The sequence below is a fragment of the Monopterus albus genome, unplaced genomic scaffold (assembly GCF_001952655.1).
Source record: "Monopterus albus unplaced genomic scaffold, M_albus_1.0 scaffold154.1, whole genome shotgun sequence".
Taxonomy (NCBI): domain Eukaryota; kingdom Metazoa; phylum Chordata; class Actinopteri; order Synbranchiformes; family Synbranchidae; genus Monopterus; species Monopterus albus.
Genome location: NW_018128034.1, coordinates 590,886 through 611,654, shown reverse-complemented (window position 1 = coordinate 611,654; position 20,769 = coordinate 590,886). Strand labels below are relative to the sequence as shown.

At 39.6% G+C, this 20,769-nt stretch overlaps 1 protein-coding gene across 1 annotated transcript in view; it reads left to right on the top strand.

Annotated features, from left to right (window-relative positions):
• trappc9 (trafficking protein particle complex subunit 9) overlaps positions 1 to 20,769 on the top strand; it is a 204,273-nt gene that overhangs the window by 121,869 nt on the left and 61,635 nt on the right. Inside the window, 1 exon segment of the mRNA XM_020614930.1 lies at positions 15,444 to 15,597. Within this exon segment, the coding sequence (XP_020470586.1) occupies positions 15,444 to 15,597 (154 nt within the window).

Sequence of the window (20,769 nt, the reverse complement as noted above, 5' to 3'; positions counted from 1 at the left end):
CTCAAGAGAATTGTATACAGTATACTTTATTCTGTGCTCTTTCTTTGTGCTTGGTTAATGTTCAGCACTACTTGTTGTTTGTTCAGGAACTGAAGCAGCATACTGGTGTCACGTTTTCACCCATGACCTAAACATCAGGTTCACTTTACTGCCAGCAAGTGCTCAAAAGAAGCCTGACCTTCTGACCTACAGTTCACATGATGCTTTGACCACTGAATTTATGAATGAACCCCCGACAATCAGCTGGCTAATGGTTATTGTTTTATTCATTAGCCCATGTTAGTATAATTTAGTTAACTCTGTGTGTGGGCTCAAGGCTGCTTAAATTAATAACATACCTGGGCAAGGAGAGAAGCTACGAGGTAGTCACACGGAACACTGCATTTCGCTGTGATGGACTTTCGCTAGATATTCCAGCAGATTGCTGGTGTTTCCGCCCTTACATGCAAAAGAGTAGACGTGAACCTGGAGCGCTTCGTGTTCACAATGCAGTGGTTAAGCGAACTGCACCACAGACTTGAAAGAAACCTGAGACCCCCTACCAAGGGGGTGCTCTTACTTACACCCTTACTTTCCCTTGAGATGCAGACATACATAACCTGCATATGTGCACATAGATTATCACACTCTCTTTCTCTCATCATTTCCATAGATTACCTCGGTCTCTCCCTCTCTCTTGCTCAGTTTGCCAGTTCACTGGAAAGTAACAGATTATAATTCCTGTCAGCGCTAGCTCTCCAGTGCATCCTTGGCCACAAGCAGAAGTACACTGTTGGTGACTCATACACCTTTCTCCACAGCGGTGGAATGTTGTTACTATTTGAGCAGAACTAGGGGGTGGAAAGTGATCTTTTCAGACAGAGCCAATGAGCTCATCTCTCAGCTTCTCTTCAAATGAGCTTTCCTGTGCAGAAATTATTAGATGTTAAGATCCACAAGCTTTACCAGTATTTTGTAGCTGTCATTGTCCTCGAACGAGAAATAGCTTGAGAGCTGTTTAATTTACTCCATTGTTTTATGGATTTCCTTGTTGAAAAGGTTTTATCATTGCTAGTGTGAGACCAGGTAACACAAGGGACACGGGTAAGTATTACATCGAGGCAAATACTCATTGCTGGTGGTAGCAAACAAACCGGTGCAACAGGCAGAGTGAGTCTTAGTTGAAGGAGCAGGCAGTTTGTCACCAGGCTGGCAGAGAAAAGTGAACAGCTCAACAGGGAGCAGACAGCTGACCGGCTCAAGGGACACACAAGTGTCCATGAACAAGTGACACAAAGCAGTTCAAAGAGGGGCAGGCAAGGTCTGAGTCCAAGAGAGAAAAAGAGTCAATAAACAAAGAGGAATCCAGGTATGAATGATGGAGAGTCGCAGGAGAGGGAGCTCAGTTTCTTCTCTTACAGATCGCAAGCAGCAAAACACACCCTCGCTTTGTTCAGTTCACTCAGGGGCCTTGCTGCTAAAGCGCTGGTCTGGTGGGACCAGTCGCTTATGATGACTGTCTACATATAAACTTTACATTGATGCTTTTTGTGTAATTGATCTAATTTTGTGAGTTTAGTGCCTGTTTGTTGTGCTACTGTTACACAACGTTCTAGCATTTACAATGATACCATAAATACTGTAGTTTCAGCTCATAGGCTGCACCTTAACCACTAGCCTACCAGGGAAGGCACTTTTTCTGAGTAACTACAGGTTCCTCAACACAGCCTGTGTTCCTGTAACATATTTGTGTGTTGTGTTCATTTAATTGTGGAACAATTTTTTCCCCAGCTGTACACAGTGTACAGCCAGGCCAGGTTCTGATTTAGTGTACATCAGGGGTTAATTTGTGCTGAAACAAGCTGGAACCGGATCCAGTGCCTCTCAAATTGTGACCACCACCTATTTTGACAGACCTGGCACCTCATTTACATGTGACAGAAACTGACTATATGAATAATATATAAAAAATCTGAGGTGTAATGCTTTTGGTACAACTAGCCTTTAACAACAGGATGTTAGACTAAAACTAGTAATTAAATACAATAAAAACAGGCACTTGGGCTTATTACATCACAACATAACAAGCCCGCGACGGTCACACTGGGTCAGGTGTTAGCCACGGAGCGAAAAAAGATGGGAGAATTTGCTAAAGTGTTTCAAGTCACAGCAGGACAAAGCCGGTCAGAAATCAGAAGCTAAACAACGCAGTTATAAAGCCTACAGCTGTTAATGAAAAGGTCTGTACAAACCAGTCTGATGATGAGGTCATGGATTTCAAATACAGCAAAGCACAGACTAACATGAAAGAGCATTACTGCATTATACAGTCTCTGGTGTCTTAAATTTGTTGCTATAATATTCTGAATATAATGTTAGCGTCTATTGGACTAATACGGTCCCAAATATGACATCAAGCTTGCTACTGATTGAACAGATTAGAGGCCGTAGCCTTGCAGTCCTAATGAATTTACACACAACAAATAATGTTTTGCCTCTATGCTGCTCCCTTAATGTGGAAGCTACCCAAATGCACCAGTCATTGAGGAAATGTTTTCATCTGGGAGCTCCTCTCCCCAATTTGACATGCCAAGTGTTACCAAGTGATATTCCAGGACCTCATAATTTACAAATTAAGCATTGGTGTACGTGGTATTGTACAGTGAAGTCTTTGCCTAATGGCTCCTTATTGTGTACTGTACCTGAGTCCAGCTTTCAGCCGGCTCCTTTTTTGATGTATTTTAATATATAAATGTGGATCCATACGTGGTTCATTAAATAACAAATCGTACTCGTATAAATAAATATCAAGCACATTTTTATTCCAGCGTCCCATGCTGGTTATCCATTTACCTCCCACTGCTGTGATTGTGTAACACAAGCCTTATGTAGAACTTTGCTATAAAAAGTTTCCTGAATACTAATGTGTAATGTATATTGTGATAGGCTCTGGTCCTTTCAGTCATTGTGGTTATTTTAAAAATTTAACACAAAGAAAACCTCAATTTTTTAAAAAAATGTCCAGGGACAGTGGTGGAAAGCCACCGAGTACAGTTTTGAGGTACTTATATTTTACTTGAGTATTTTTCTTGTGTTACTTTAAACTTATATTCAACTACATTTCAGAGGGAAAAGCTCTTTACTAAACTATATTTATTTGCTAAAGTTACAGTGCTGGGTGCCTTTCAGACTAAGATTTTACATAAAACACATACTAGAATCTTAGTAAATTCAATACATTATTCATCATTTGTTCAATATTCAACCTTTTGGTTTCCAGTTTTTGTTTGTTTGTTTTTTGGCTTTTTATGTGTTATAAAAATGTGAGCCTGGATGGGGGTCCTTGTCACAGTTCAGATGTTAGCAGTTCTAAACCTCTCAGGTGGTTTCATTTAAAACCACCTGAAAAGCACCAAATAGAAACGATTATCACCTACAGCAAACCAATAATCTCATATATAATATCCTTTGTTATAATGTAGATTATAATATATGTGTTCTTTGTGCAATTTTTACTTTTATTTTTGATATTTGAATTACATTTTGCAGATGATAATTACAGTATGTACAGTGACTTCCTGTAAGTAGGATTTTGAATGCAAGGCATTTACCTGTAATGGGGTATTTTAACCTTGTCATGTTCCACCACTGTCTAGGGATAATCCACAGCAGAGTTAAGAGCATACATTGAGTGAACATTTGAATAACACAGAAATAAAACTATGTTTAGATTATAGGATGTGGATGCTTGTTTCTGTCATGAGCCACAGTCAGGCCTTACGTTAGTGAATTCTAAGATTCACTTTACCCATTTCTCATTGATGCATCCATTAATTAAATGTTCTAAGAAATTAAGTAGAGGTCAGAATACATAATCTGCCAGCTCTGTAACTGATTTAAACCAAGCTGCTTCTCTAGAAGCTGATACAATGTGACACAGTGTACTTCTGAGGCATAAAATGTCAAGTCTGGTAAGAACAGCCCATGTAAATATAGACTTAACGTCGTTTTTCCACTGTGTCTGACATTCCCTTTAGCCACAGCTGCTGCCTTTGACTCCACCATTCAGCATGTCCATCCTGTGGCGATTTTTCTTGCAGCCTGACAGAGACATCCAGTAATTTCATTATCATGAGATTAGCTGAGATCCAGCATTGATTCTTTTCACAGCATACAGTATTTCTGTGCAGATACCCATATGAGGCAGAGAATGGTAGATGCAGTCGCACTCATCCCCAGCTCAGTTTGGCGACACACCGATCATTTCCTCTGAAGCGTACCCAGCTCACATACACAGGATTCAGAGCACAGTAAGATTTTGCATACAGAGAGAAACGGGGCTACGGACTCACAGGTCTCCGTCTGCAGAACCATATTGTGCTTGTCTCTCCAACTCACATCCTCTGTCGACATCAGATGCCCTGTCATTTTATATTTCTTTCCTGTTGTATGATAAATGAGGTGTCGGGTGCAAGATGTTTTCTGGAGTCTTCATCCAGGACTGGTGGAGCTCAAGTTTCAATCCGACAGTCGCAGAAATGACTCTGTCAATCATCTGCACTTTCCTCCAACAGCAAATGATATTTAATTGTTTCCACTGAGCTTTTTTTATTGCTGTACGAATAGAAAAGGGAGAAAAGGCCTTCAGGCATGGAGGAAAATATAGCGGCTTCGACGGAAGATTTAATAGTTTCTATACTTGTATCTGTATGAATGGAACATGGGAGCAACAAAAGCAGGCTTTTTCCATTTTCCAGTACAGCCATATTTAACTATGTTTAGATAGTGACAGGAGATAACTTAGATTTGCTGGAAAACAAAGTGCCTGTTGGTTGTGTCTCATCAGCGAGTTTAGTTTGTGGAGCGTGCTCTCTCTCTCTGTGAAGGTGGCGTGCGGAGAGGGGCGAGCAGGGTTAGTGAGTGCTGCTTTCATCTTCTCATATCATTCACAGACATGTCTTTTACAAGGTCTTTATCCCCTTGACGGTGTTCTTTAATGGTGAATGAAAAACAGTGAAGCACCTCAGAATGTGAATAGTCACTTTGATCTGTGGAAGCCTGACAAGGTTCGCAAAGACCATCATGACACCGCGCAGCGATGCCCAAACTTTAGTTTTTTCTTCTGTTTGCTTTTTGCTTTGAACAGAACAGAGAGAAAAGGACATGTAAAGGATGTGTACCTTTCTCTTTTTGTGGTTAGATCTTACTAATTTTGTAGGCATCACATTATTTATGGTTAAACATTGTCAGTGTGCACTTTTATTTTTTTATTTTACTTTTACAGAGTAAACTCATGTTTTAGCTTACAGTATATGAAATATAGGGATGCAAATTTAAACCAGTTTCCTTAGGCAGTTTTTGGATGTGTTAATAGTTGGTGAATTATTAAGAGAAAGTGCATTAGAAAATGTTAACATTATAGGAACAAAATTAACTATTGGTTGTATTGCCATGGAGTTTTGCACAGGTTTTCATGGTGAGGATAAATCCTAATGAATTTGGCAACCACCCTAAGTTGACATTTGTTCTTGATATTGCCTGAATTTCCATAAAATTGGATACATATATTTATATCCCCCAAGATGAACTGTAAGGACTTTGATGAACCCTCAACTTTACCTACAGCATCACCATCAGGTTCATATAACATAACTAATAACAGTTAGTAATAACATAACAGATGGATTGGCGACCTGTCCAGGGTGTACCCCGCCTTCGCCCGATTGCCGGCCGGGATTGGCCCCCCGTGACCCCATTCAGGGACTAAGCGGTAGAAAATGAATGAATGAATACTTTATGCTGCAGAACTTACTCTTGGAAATTTACCCTTCCAGTCTACACCTTTGTAGACTTTGAGAAAGCCTATGACTGACTCCCTCTGGAACCTCCTTGTGTGGGGTACTATGGGAATATGGGGTGCTGGGCTTTTTGTTACACATCCAGTCCTTATACTGTATAACCTGAGTGAGACTTGTGTCTGTGTTGTCGACAAGAGGTCAAGCCCGTTCCCAGTGGGTGTTGGCAGCTAAGGTGGTTCAGTATTCTGTGTGGAATTCATCCTGGGTTCCTTGGAAGTTCTCTAGGCACATCGAACTAGTAGGAGGCCCTGATTAGACCATCTCATCTAGCCTGGGAATGCCTCTGGGTCCCACGGAGCTGGAGAACATTGCTGGGGAGAGAAACGTGTGGAACACAACACCAAATATGTAGTTGATAGCGGATGAATAGATGGAATTACTGACACAGAGGAATTACCAGTTAGATCTGTCATAGCAAGCATGCAAGGAGCAATTATTTTTTATTCATGGAGGGCAGCATATTTTGTATTTTAATATAATATTAAATTAATTCATTCATTAATTGCTCATTGACATCCCTATAGTGAAATACTGTACATCATAATGATGTTTTAATGCAAATGGTCCTCTGTTTGTTATCCCTGGGAAAATTATGACCATAAAAGTGTGGAAATTTTAAGATTCATTTCTCAGTATGCTTCACCGGGCACGTTGTCGGATGTTTTTGTGAAATGACTAGTTCACCCTATTCCTCGGTGGCTCTTAACCAACTTGAGCTGAGAAAAATGATCAGGCCCTGATGGTGACTGTTCTGCATAAACAGCATGTAAATTAGCAGCAATGTCCTCACTTACTTTGTATCTGTTCATTTGAGGAAAAATGAAAGACAGACAGCTCTTTCTGCAGCTGAATCTGTGATGAGACTGAGCCAATTAAAGTTTCTGTCATTAATATGAATTGAAAATAGATCATATGTTGTCCAAGATGACAGACTAAAAAAAAGCTGTCCTTAAAACAAGTATTTAAGCATTATAACTTTGTAGGTTTGAGGTCAATTCAGTCAGGTCACTTTGTGGGTGACTCTCATTTAAACAGTCTTTAATCATCAGATTTGAAAAGCAGAGACCCTGAGGCACTAGTCTCTAGCTGTCAGCTGCATAAATATAACCAGTGGGAGAACAGCCGCGGTCATCTCCTTGTGATGTCTCCATCAGTCTATCCTTGGCATTTCTTTGCACCATTTGTTGCACATTTCTTTTATTTTTTTATTCACAGTGATGCTCCATTTCTGTTTGTCCTTGTGAATTGGAATTTTGCCCCCTAACCCCCACTCTGCATCAACAGAGTGTCTGCCAGAAGATTTAAACAGACCTTTGGAGGTTTGCATCTCAACACAACATTAACACCGAGGCACTGACGAGTTCCCACTGCTGTCCACCATTATTGTTGCAAGGCCAGCTCAGTACTACCACCTGTAGTAGAGCCAGAGGTAGTGCTCACTACAACAGTTTTTCTTTTTCACCCAAGTCTCCTCTCCACTCGCCATGCCGTTTGACTTTGTCGGATTGACGTGCTCAAGGGCAGACGCTCCTTGTTGCATGAGCTTTTCAAACAAAGCTTGTTTCCATGGTGACCACCTTTCCCCTTCTTGTGCTACTTTTTATGGCAGCAGAGCATATAAAGCATCTGCACTCAGTTAACTCATGTGCAACAGTCCCATTCCAGTGTGATTATTGTTATGTGATTGTTCACAACCTGCAAGTCAAAGCAGCCTTTTTCTCACACCATGGCGACAGGGTACATGCTCATTATATGAAAAACATAATGCCTAATGAAAACATACTTGTGTCTGCTGAGGACAGAGCATAGGGACAGTGTTTTATGACAAAGATGAGAGCAGACTGCTGAGATGTACATCTACTGCTGCTCGACTTCTCACTGCGATTCAGCTTCACACCATTGTCATTTTTTCCTCAGCATCTGTGGGAGTTTTTTTCTTTGTCCCCCCTCACACATTTTTCTTGAAATAATGTGTTTCCTCAGCCGCCTAGTGATGGGTTAGTTAAGGTGCTAGAACACTGAGACAGTACTGTATCGCTCCAATCTCTCCATCTAGCTGCCTAAGGACTCTCGATAGTCACTATATTCTTGGTATTCTTGAGATGTGCTTCCATCTCCACCAAATCCACATTTTCATATATGTGAAAATATTAATATTCCTTTTTTTTTTTACTGTAACATATATAGTACTGTACAAAGTACAGTTTCAAATCCAGCTGAGGCCTGTAGTTGCATGTCGTTCCCTTGCATTTCCCCGTGGCATGTCTCTCTACTGTGCTGTCTAAAAATGGTAAAGTGCTCCAAAAAAGCTTGTAGGTTTCAGCAGCAGAGATAAAAATAGCTTGGTCTTGTCCACCCTAGTAATTGTCTCCACAGCCTCAATTTTAATGACAGCCAGCACGGTAGAAGATTGTGTGCACAAAGCATTCTTCAATAACTATTTGCGTACAGTAATTGGCTGTAAGGATTTGTTTTTACAGCAGCTCATCATTTGGAGTGAGACGTGAATGGATGGAGCGCCTTTGCCTTTGCAGCCGCAGCAAAAAAAGGGTTACACAGAGTCAGCCGCAGTCTAAAAATAGACTGTTGCTCTTGCCTGCCTCTGCACATGCCTCTATGGATCTCCGCGCTTAAGCTCCTGCACGTGAGCTAAAAATAACCCTCTTTGTGAAACCATACACGCACACACTCAGAATGTTCTTCGCTCTCAGCTCGTCCCTGGTGGCATAACACAATCGCTGGCTGTTAGAAAAGGTGCAAAAGGGTTCTGATAAAATGTTGCTTGCAAATGATTTTTTTTTCCTGTTGCAGGCTGTGTATGGCATAATTCAAACTGTATAAAATGCTCACAGCAAGCCTACAGTCACACCCTAGAGAACGCCTGCACAGATAGAAGTAAAACCACAAGACATCTATAAAACATCTCCCACAAATAAGTTAAATACATTAATACTCAATAGCAATATAGTAGTATCTGTAATGCTACTGCTATGGTATGTGGCTTGAAGCAGGATTTATAAAGAATATAGAGCAACAGCATCAACATGATCGTTGTTAGAGTTATTTTTATATTCATCTGAATGTAGATCCTTTGTTCTGTGCACAGACACTTCTCTCACTGTATCTTTTCAGCTCTGAGGCGTTTGAACTGGCAGTTATTTTGTGTGCACGATTGAGTTTATAGACCTCGTAGTTGAAATGATTCATGGTTTCACAGTGGTCAGAAAAAAGTGACCCCATATGCCTAGATGTGATTATCATGTTCTTTGGGTTTGAGACAGCACACCATTTAATTAGGAAGGGGTCATTTCACTGTGACCTGCTCATCCTAAACCAGTGTTATTACTGTCATTAAAAAAGGCTTCATTGCCACAGCTTATTGCAGCATGGTGGTAATTAGCAATGTAATGTCAGAAGGCTCACCCAGAGGACACAATGATATTACGTGACACGGGTCTGGTTTGCTTTTAGATGTTTTTTAGAACAAAAATAAAATGAAAGATTTTTTGAACTCTGTTTCCTCTGTTATACGCCTAAAGGCATACGACTATAGCTCTGTACACAAAATTCAGTATGTACCTGTTCATTGGTTTTCTTGTTATTCTTTTGAGATAATACTCATTTTATTACATTATCTTCCAAGAGTGTTTCAGTTTGCACTATTAAATAAGATAAGTGGCCAAACTACTACAGACATTTTCATTCTGGTTTTCTTCTATGCTCAGCTGCCCACGGGCTAATGTTCATGTATTATGGCTAAAATAAGCCAGTGGCTAAATAAATGTGCTATCTGGACATCACCTGATTAAGTGGCTTTATATTTCAGTAAATTACAGCAGTTTAAATGTGCCTGTGATTATTATACACAAGGATACAGGTTCTCTCTCAAGAACACATTCCATGATAGAATCAAACAAGTTTTGATGGTTAAATGGTGGAAAATCTTTAAGCCACATCTACATATATTAAGAAGTCACAGTGTTTTATTTGCATTGATGTGACTTTTGAACAAAGTTTTTAGTTATAAAATGTTTTCATATGCAGGTAACTGTATATGAAAACATAACCACCACACCATATATATATATATAAAACAATGACAGAACATTTACTTTGTATATGCTAAATGTTTACTGCCAAATTAATGTTTCACTGTTAAAGTCCTTTATTTGTTTTTCCTACAATGTCTGCTTCTGGGAACTAAAGCAAGCTTAACATTTTTACTATTTTATTTAGACAACTCAAACAACGCTTTAAATGATTCGGGTCAGATTTGAGCCTTTAGTGTTAACGTCTTCAAGTTTAACCAGAAGCACAGTCTTTCCTTAAATTTAACCAAGAGATTCATCAGCCTGACAGCACATGGCACACAGGACTCAAATCCCAATTCCCAGTGTTAAAGTCCTGTGCTTTCTATGCCCATCTATCCATCCCTACTGCAGCAAAAGATGAGAAACCTAAGTGTTGAAAAAAGGTGGCCTGCAGCTGAGGCAGCAATGTTTCCTCTACAACATATTTGTCAAAAGAAATTACCAGTTTGATTGTGGCAGTTATTTGTTAGTCAGCTCAACCACTGTGCTGTGTCAACGTTGAGCTTAATCTTATTTGTCTATGTTTGATGGTTTTATTGAGCCAAAATATTATTTGCTGAACAATAATCTTTAGGTTCTGTTCAAACATGAACTGCTTGGAAGAGCCATGAAAATAGCACAGAACATGGCTATATTGTTCAACATGCTCTGAGCAACACAGATCTCTGTTATACACCTCTGCTTTGCCTCTTCTTTCACTGAGAGTCAAGCTCATTGTGAGTCATCGAAATGCCAAATAAATGAAGGCTAGATAGAGAAAAGAATGCCACTGATACATGCTGACAAGAACATACAGTACCTGTATGCAAGTGTAGCTTTAATGTGTGCTCGTATTTATAGAGCTTATATGAGTGCCAGCTGACGCACAGCTTACCCTTTTGAACAGGTAGAAATTTGGGTGAGCCATCCATCCCTCCATCTCTGATCTACCCCTGCTGTTATCTGTGGGGGCCTGAAGGGAGGCAGGGAGGTGAAACGGACTGGGAACTAGGCCTAGAGCTGTTCCACTTGGCCCAAGCTCAGCACACAGGTTACTATTAAAAGCCTTGTAATAAAATAGATTAGTCTCTAGATTTGGTCTAATCCTCACAAACAAATCACTTGTAAAAGAAGATGGTGGGAGATGCTGGCCTGTTGTAGGGAGGCTTGGGGGTTGGATGTGGTCTTTGGTGTATTTATAACTAGTGTGGACTCTGGGGAGTTGCTTATACTTTACTGTATGTTTCATTGTCTTTATTTATGCTACTCTGTTACTATAATAGGCTTTATGGACTTTTGTAATGGTTTTGCAGTTTAATTACATTGCCATTCCTAGGTGTTATTGTTTGTCAAGTTTAATGTTTTTATGAAGTTTCCATTGGCAGTTATGCAACTGTAATTCCCAAGGTCATAAAGCACTAAGTCAGTAAACAGTGTTGCCAGTTCTAGTCCATTGCTCATTCTAGGGAACTGACATGTACTAAGCAAGTAGATGTAGAACATAATTTTCAGGTGCAACACGAGTAGCCTAGTCAAGATATGGCTTTGCTAACCTCTTTATTAGGGAATCCACTATTTCCCTTTTTGACTGGTTTTTGTGTGCAGCAAAAAAAAAAAGTCTCAAAAATCATTATAAGATAACAGCTGATGCAGACAAACCACTCAAACTGACTAATCAAATGCTACCAATGGAATACTGTTATCCTTTAAATGAGAATATTCTTCAAGCTGCAAGCTTTACATGAAGTTACAGGAAATATACATTTTCACTGCTAGTTTTATTCTTTGACAAGCATTCCTTTCCACGTTGCTCCTCATTTGAAGCATCAATTTAAATGTGGCCATCTGGCTCTTAGTAATTCCCTGTCCAAAGGAAACCAGTCCCAGGCCTTGCCAGGCTGTGTCTTCCCATTTAGGGTCCTTTTGCATTATGGCAACATGGTATTTTTAGACTTGGTGTGTAATGTGCGCTTTTGTAGATGACCAAATTAAAAGCACCGCCCATTTGAAGATGGGACTTCAGTCAATGTCATAAGCATAGTGCCAGTAATCTTCAAAGGCGGATGGATTTTGGTGTGGTACAGCAAGAGCAGGACTTCTCCCTTTGTCCTTGTTTGAAGCCTTAATTGTTATTTAATTTGTGTTCTGCTCATGAGTAAAGGCTGTGAAATGATAATTGCATTGCCTTTTCTCCTCCACCTGACTTTGATGTTTGTGTCTGTCAAGAGATTTTTTTTTTTTTCCTTGTGGTGTAATTTCATTAATGATTCACATTATTCTGTGTACAGTAGGCCAGGTGAGGTAGCAGATCACCTGTAATGACAGCTGTGGGTTAACTGTTGTAAAGTAACAATGATCAAACAAATGTAAGATACAGGAAACTGTCGCAGTCGGACTTTCTGCCTTAAATCATGTGTGATTTGCTAATTTGAAGCAGTGTTCATATAATCTCTGCCCATGTGGTAATTAATCCTTTCTTGGCTGAATTATGATAACTTTTGAGAATGCACAGCAAAGCCCAGGCTAGTTCAGTCTGACTGTGCTCTGCCCAGCGTATTCTCAGTGTGACTCCAGCCTGAGAACAGGAATCCACAGATGAACCTACTGATCAATACATGGATCCACTTTCTTTTACCTATCACTAGAACGTGGCCTCGGCTCTGCAGTGTGTTTATTGTGAAATAATTTCCATTGGTCAGTGTGGTTCCTGTCAAAGTTCAGAAATGGAGTGACACACTGACTGAGACGCTGCCGTTATTATAACATCTTATTGCAAGTTGGCCTCCTGTGGAGATGGATGTCAGGGTGATATGTAGTTACTAGCTGGCCACCTCACAGTCACACTGTGTCATCTCTCTAAGTAGGGAATAGTAGGAGTACTGAAGGCACTGAAAATGGACTGCAGGTTAGAGATTTATTGTTCTGCTCTGGTCTGTGTGAAGATGATGGTGTCTGTCTCCCAGCATTTCAAGCATAACCTCAACCATCACTCACCGTGACGCCAGTAAGAGACATTTCTTCTTTCCTGTGAAGTGATGCAGTGTTGTACTTGTGCCTTACTGTGCGATAGAAGATCAATACTTGTCTCCAAGTCTGGTCATTTTAAGTTTTCGGATAAGCTGAAGGACTGCATGCTACTTTAGGCTTAGAAAGTCTTCCTTTTTTCTATGCTGTACTTTTTTATTTATTTATTTTTGTCAGAAGAAATGGTACAGTGTATTGTCATAATGTTGGTACGGTTAATGTGCCATATTTACCCATCCACCTGAGTCATTTTGCTGGTCACCTGACAAAGTCCAATATTCACACTTTTATTATCCACCAGCTCTTGGGTTTGTTTTCCTTTGTCTGCCTGATGGTTGATGCTAAGCACGTAGCCTACAGTGGGTTTATCAGACACAGCTGCTGGCTGAAATTAGAGCCATTCACACCTTAGATCATGAAAATGTAACACTTATAACATCTTTCACAGCAGTGCTTTAGTCTTTCAGCTGTTCATTTATTTATTGGCCCATAATGTCACTGTTTAGTTCAGTCTTTCTGCTTTCATTGGCTGTTTTTTAACCTGCAGCAGACAGCTGCTTTTAGCAAAAGACTTGTGCAAAAAGTTATTCAAGCAGGCACTAGTGGACAGAGTGAGGGAGTGATGAACAGTAGGTAAACAGGCAACAGCTAACACAGTAATAAAATGTCATTGTTGTGTGCCTACTAGCAAAAAAAAAAAAAGCTGTTTTAATGCTTTCTGGTATTTTGTAGTGTTTTGGTAATTTACTGAGGCAGAGCAGTCTAGAGCTTGTGGGTTGCATCACACATTGCTTCGTCCAGGTGACGCTGGGGGAGTTCCACCTTATCACAACCTTTTTTTTTTTTAAATCTCCCTTTCCCCTTAGAATATCTGTATCCACTGCGTTTGTACTGGACTCTATGGGATTCACTGGGGACCTGAACAGAGTTGTGAACTGTCACACAGAGAATACCTCCTATTAGTACTGGCATTCAGTGGACAACTTGAACGGTGTGGGAGTAACTAGAGCAGAGCTTTGTGGTCATTTTAATGAGCACATATGTGGTTTTTAGTTTAGTTTGTTACACTTCACTTTAAATTCTGGATGTGACACTCGATGTAGCCTCAGGCAACACACACCTTGGCTCTTGTTAATAAACAACTTAGAAGCACCCTTAGTGCAGGGGGAAGCTTTGACCTGGGGGTGTTTGTTCAGACTAGATAAATAATGTATCACTTGCCAAACAATACAAAGCAGTTTACACTGGTTCTCATCTGACAGAAATGTAAACAAGGTCTTCCTTGGAACTATTGTGTAGATAAAGATGAGCAGAGGACTCTGATCTATTGCTAGTTATAGTAGAGGTGGCTACTGTAAATGCAGTCTCTTGTTAATTAATAGGGTTTATGGTTGTTGTTTGGAGTAGAAAGTTGTTTAAACTGTGTTGGCTGCCATGCTGGTTTTATCTTGAGACCCAGGGCGTATACTTCTTTAGCATTTCTTGCAGCTAACGACGGGTCACACCAGCAAACTTAATTCCAGTGGAATTTCCACAGTGTAAAATCTCTTAAGGGGCCAAAGTAAATCTGTAAATGACACATACATCTGTGCTGCTGACGAGTAACAAGCTGTCTTGACACTGCTGACCTTGGTCAGAACAGAGAGCCAGTGTCCAAAATAGAGAAAGTTGTCAATTGTACAAATAAAATGATACGAATGTAGTTTTTGATTAAAAATACTAAAGAGCATCCTGCCTTACTGGCAGTAGACAAACTCACAAGCTCTTCTCTAGCCCATAAATATCAGGTGAAGTAAAAGGCACTGCAAACAGAAACTCAGAGCAGTACTGTACTTGAAATAATTCTACTGTAACATTGTGTTCAGAGTCTACAGTATGGATGAATTTTTCTTTTTTTAGTTATTGGTTTCAGTCATTAGTTTTTGTGTCTAACTCTAGCTTTGCCAAAATACAGTTAAGAGAATCGTGGGAGGAGACGCTACATTAATACTGAAAGGAGTCCTGTGATCTAATAGCTGCTTAGCACAGACCTAATCAACAGATTAATTCATAAATGATGCATGCTTTTTTTCAGTTGTTGTGCCTTCACACCAGTGGTCAAAGGTCACTGACCTCACTTCTGTCCCATACCCATGAGGCATACAACCTCAAAGCAGTAATTCTAGTTTTATTAGTGAAAATGTAATAATTGATGGTTTTGGGCAGTAAGCTAAGTAAGCACACAATTTAAAAATGTAGAAATTAGTTCAACCTACACTAAATGGTTGAACTTTTTAAAGCATAGATTACTCAAGCTAATTGTTGGCTCAAAATACTATAATCAATTTCAACCTGAATAAATCTGAGCCTTGAACCTTTGTTTTTATTTCAGTTTTAAAGTTTCACATGACGGTTACATTACTGTTATACCTAGAGAAATCAAGGTGTTACTGCAGACTTTCCTTTTGGCCAGTGAAACAATATATAAGCAGAGACATGTATCTCTAAGCACCTCTCCCATCTCCTTTTCCAGGATGGCCATCCAGGTCGACAAGTTTGACTTTGAGAGTCTGCCACTGCCGGACCAGGAGTCAGCTCGCTTCACTAACCCCAAACAGCTGGAGGAGGAGCGACAGCATGCCCAGGGCTGCCAGATCAACAGCAAGTTGGGCATCTGTTGGAGCATCATATCCTTCCAGTGGCTGCATATACATTAGAGCTACAGTAGGATATCAGAGAAGCCAGCCCGAACTGAGCCATACAGTACTCTGTATGGACATGGTAAATGTGTCCTTGGTATAGTTTCATGTGGTTAAAGAGATTTAGCTATCATTGCATCTGTTGGATGTTGTGTGTTGATATGAGTCAGAGCAGTGATACGGGACATCTGGAGGTCCTTTGGCCAGCAGGAAACTTGTTTGCCTGCACTAACAGATGGGAAAGCGTATGGCAAAGTACTTGCCACTCTGCGACTGCGAGTTGACATATTAGTGTTTGTATGTGTGGGTGTGTAATTGTGCCACATACTGTACTTGCATCAGTAGAGTATGACATTTTCCCACAGATGCTAGTTTGTGGCCCGTCCAAAGTAACCGTTGCCACCGTCATGTCAGCCGTCTTTGTTGTTTTGGCTTTTCACAAGGAAACAACCACTATGTAAATATTGCTTTATAAAGTACATTGTTGTCTTCTGGCCTGGTCTGTCCTGTGCATGGACACCACCAACACACTTTGTGTCAAAAAGCTGTAGGTCTAAAATTGAAACACAGATGCAAGCTGGGTTAGTATGTGTGTACCTCTGTTCTGTCAGGTTATAGACAGACATTACACACTCTTAACACAGTTTAGTGTATTATGTCTACTCTTTTTTTGTATGTCCCATCTGTTTGTAATTATCTAACACAGACACAAAAGCTAATGTAAAATGTGTATTTAGTCTTCTAATAATTAAGTTGAAGCTGTCTTTGTTCCTGCTTGCCATGCAGGCGGTCTGGGTTGGCCTCCTACCCAATCCACTATACCCAGCCACTAGGGTTGCATAAAGCAGTGCACTTTTACTGCCGGTCCTAACCCTGGGTAAAATGGGAGGCTTGCAACAACCTGTGCCAAATCACACATGCAGATCTGAATTTCCACGTCTATGCAGATGAATTGTTCCATTGTGGCGACCCCCTAACAAGACAGTTGAAAGAAGAAAAACAATTTAAGCAGTATGGGACATTAGGACACACAGCGTGAACCTTATCCGGTAGACCCACCATGACATCCATGTGTGTTTTTGGTTATTGGTCCCAGTGTGGAGGTTGTGTCTCAACTAATGTGACTTAAACCACTGACTGAATTCAGAAGGAACCAAATGGTCCCAGCTATAGAGGGTTAAAGTTAGGAAATAAATCAACTAAAAGTTCCTTTAACACATTTATGATTTCCATAGAAATGTGCATATTAGGCAAATTAACCCTCACATTCAAAAGTAACAGGTTTTTTTTTAGACATAATAGGCCTGTTATATATTTTAGAGGCAGCAAACTGTTGTAAGCCTGAAATCAAGGACCCATGCAGAGTTGGCAACAGAGATTAAAAACAACAAAAGACAGGAGCTGTTTTTAGATTCTTTGGGAAGTCAGCTACATAACTGGTTTAAAAATCTGGCATTTTTATTTCCTCCTCAGACCATTAGACCTGAAAAAAACAAAAAAATAAACTGTAAATAATATCTTGGCAACAAACAAACTTCATAACTTCATTTAACTTTATTTGCTATTTGCTTCACTGAGATTCCTTTTCTTCATTTGAGTGTCCGGTCCATGACAGAACAAAAACAATACAATATGTAACAAGGAATGTGTGTAGCACAATGAAACAGACATATTTTAACAATACCAACATAATCTAGCTGCCTAAAGGCTACCTATTGCAGGTATGCAAGATGCACTGCTTTGTTAAAGTGCAAATGTTAAAAATCCTTCATTACAAGGCTTTCATAATTTAAAACAAGAGGAGTGTGCACTTACTGAGTCTGGATGAGCGTGGTAGAGTAGAGCTCACTGTGACCAGTCAGCAGAATTTAACAGTGTGGACTAGCCCTGGGCCGTTTAAAAGTAGCAGCAGGGACTGTTTCCTGCAGTCAAACTTGTGATCAAGTGCATGATTTTCATGAAGTTTGATAAAGAGCTACTAGTTATCAGGGACAATGTATCAGACAATAACTCATCACTTGGCAGTTACTGATGCACATATTCAGAGATTTAAGAACTGCCTGTCATATTGTTGGTGAGCATAGTGTGCAATTAATGATGAATCCAATCTCTGAGCTACTGAAGTTCCCTTTGTTTATCCTTTTTATGAAGGCCTAAACACTCCTCTCATTATGCACATTGTTTTACCTACAAGTAATTTGGCAGTGTGTAGGCAGGAATGAAGAAAGAAAATGATAAACAACTGTATTCCCAGCAGCACATCTGATCGTACTCCTTTTGCTGCAGTAAAAACAGCGTGAAACTGCCCGTCTGAGCATTTTTATCCAATTTCAGATTTGTAATGATCATAATTTGTGAATTTAAACAAGTTTCTTTTGAAGCTGAACTGCATATAAACTGAGTCTATAGTGAATACAGACAAATCCTGTTGCTGCTCTGCAGGCACTGGGACAAACCAAACCAAAAAGGAAAAGCATTTAGAAACAATGGCATGTTAAATATACAACAAAACACAACTTCTCTTTAGTAAATCACTAATTCATTGTCAACAGACTGCCAAGTCAACTGTCACTTGATGCTATCAAGTAAAGTCTTGCCAGCACAAGGCTTCACAGGGTTCTCTGTGTATTGTAGATAGTGGCTCAACTGTCTAAAAGTACAAAGACAATTTGTTCTAGAGAAATGAAATATTTGATTATAGTGCATGTCCCGCTCTGAAGCACTCACTTGGCCTTAAGCAAAGTAACAGTCAGTAATTTGTAAGTTCCCTACAAATTATTCATGTTTTTGTTGTTGGTGTTCAGTTATACTGATTCATTCAAAGAGAAAGGGTTCACCAGATACAGTACAGGCACTCGGCAACAGAAGAAATGGAGGAAATGTTATGTGTCTTCCCCTAGAGATGGTAAATCATCCCTGAATATACAGTGTGGAAGTTCATTTGTGTCTCAATGGCTGCCTTAACCAGCATTAACATCCATTTCACAGTTAGTTGTTATAACTCCCAATAAAGCTGTTGTAGCCAGCAGAGAACATCCTGATTACAGTTTCAAAAAACAGGAGAAAACTGGGAAGCTTTGTATTATTGTAAACAATGACTCGTTCAGTTTATTTTGCCAATAAGAACTGATAATGAACACCCAAGTGCCATACTTTTGGAAGTGATGCATCAGATGCGTTGCTTGGTGGCTACAATGTGATAGTGTCTGGATGTTTTCAGTTTGTAGATCAGTATAATAAGACCATCAGACCTTGTAACTGCACTGATTGCTACCGTTTAATTGTTTTCAGTTTGGGTTAAAAAAACTTTACAGCTATATAATATAGACCATATTCATTCATACTCATATTCAGTCTCCTCAGATGCACATTAACTTGCTCCTAATGGAAAAACTCCCAAACTGGAAAGTGTGTTACACTACAGTGACAACCGCTAACAGTGAATAGTCATCACCTGTGGCAAAACTCCAAATTAAAATAGATTATTTTTAACTCACGAATTTTTGTTCTTTTAATTTGAACATACTTAGTTGTTGCCATTTTAAATGTGGGGACACGTTACTAAAAACTCACAATAAACTAACTATGATAATCTTGTGGCACCCTTGACCCACTATCGAGGCATCTCAGGGTGCTGTGGCATCCACTTTGGGAGCCACTGCTATAGGGATCTTTAATATGTATTACAAATTTTTACGGAAGTCCATCCATAAGTTGTCAAGACATTTCACAAGCTACCGTGCTGCCCTAATACTGTATGTAGTTCAGTATGTGGTGTTTTTGTCTTATCACAGTGGTAACAGTGGCCACTCTCGGTGTATTCGGTCAGTAGATAAACAGGTAATAAGCATCAACAATAGAGTGAAGCCAAAGTCTGAAGTAGCAGTAAATGAAAATACTCAAAGCCAGTGCAACACACTGTGGAAAAAATGCGCTATATAAATACAATCCATTTACAGTCCAAAGTGCAGATACCTCAAAATTATACTTAAGTACAGTACTTGAGTAAATGTAGTACTTTTCACCACTGGTAGCTGCTGTGCTATGTGCTGCTGTTACGCAGCAGTTCCTCTGAGAGCTTGAAACTAAAATTCTACATGCTCATGATTCAAGTGATAAAGCCACAACACTGTCATTGTTCCCACTGTTCATCTGAATAAGATCCAGGTGCATGTTGTACCATGTGATTCATTATGAGTCAGACATTGAGTTTGGAAATGATCCAACAGGCAGAAGCACTTTTCAGCACAGTATATTTTGTCTGTAGATGCTTTTTCTTTCTCCCTCCCTATGTAAGCAACTTCTGTACTCTCCCTCAAAGGTGAATAGACAGGGTTGTGCTCTGGACGCTGCTGGCCTCCCCCATTATTCCAAATGTCAGCTGAGTAAATGATCAGCAGTGTCCTTATCATCGCAAATTATCTGGATAATTGCTCTTTGACAGTCATTTGTTTTGATGCAACATTCATACATTGATAGCCTTTCCCAGTGCTCAGTGCTGTCATTATACAGTAGTCAGGTTACAGAAACAAGCTCTACATGCACCTGTAGAATCAAGTTGAATGCATAACACAGAAATTACAGAATGCAGTCAGTTTTATAGGGTTTTTATTTAGCTTTTTTGCACATTGTTACAATACTTGTAAGCTATTTTAATTGCTGCCGTTAAATAGAATAATCACAGCCCTCTTATGCACCAGTTTCAGAGACAGTAAAGGGACAGTAAAGTGTACAACTAAACATCCATTAACTGTTTATTGAACAGGTACAGCTTGGTACTGAATGTCTCAGAGGTTGTGGATTGCTATTAAAATTTCAGATGTTTCACATTAGCTGTGTAGTTTACATAATTTTAATAAAAACTCTAAAGTACATTTCCTCATGAAATATGGTGTGACTGATGAAAGCTGGATCTTTGCTTGAGAAAGAAGACCTGGCTCAATTGATTTGATTTGATTTATTTATTTATTCTTTCAAGCATGTAAAGACAGTTGATATGACAACACACATAATTTTACACATATCCAACAAATGCTAATCCAATATCAATTTGCTTATACCTTGTACATGCTTGAATGGAGTAGGAAGAAGTCAGACTTATCCAGTCCTACCCCATGACATCATCTTACCATCATTGGTTTGCAAGCAGTACTCTACATA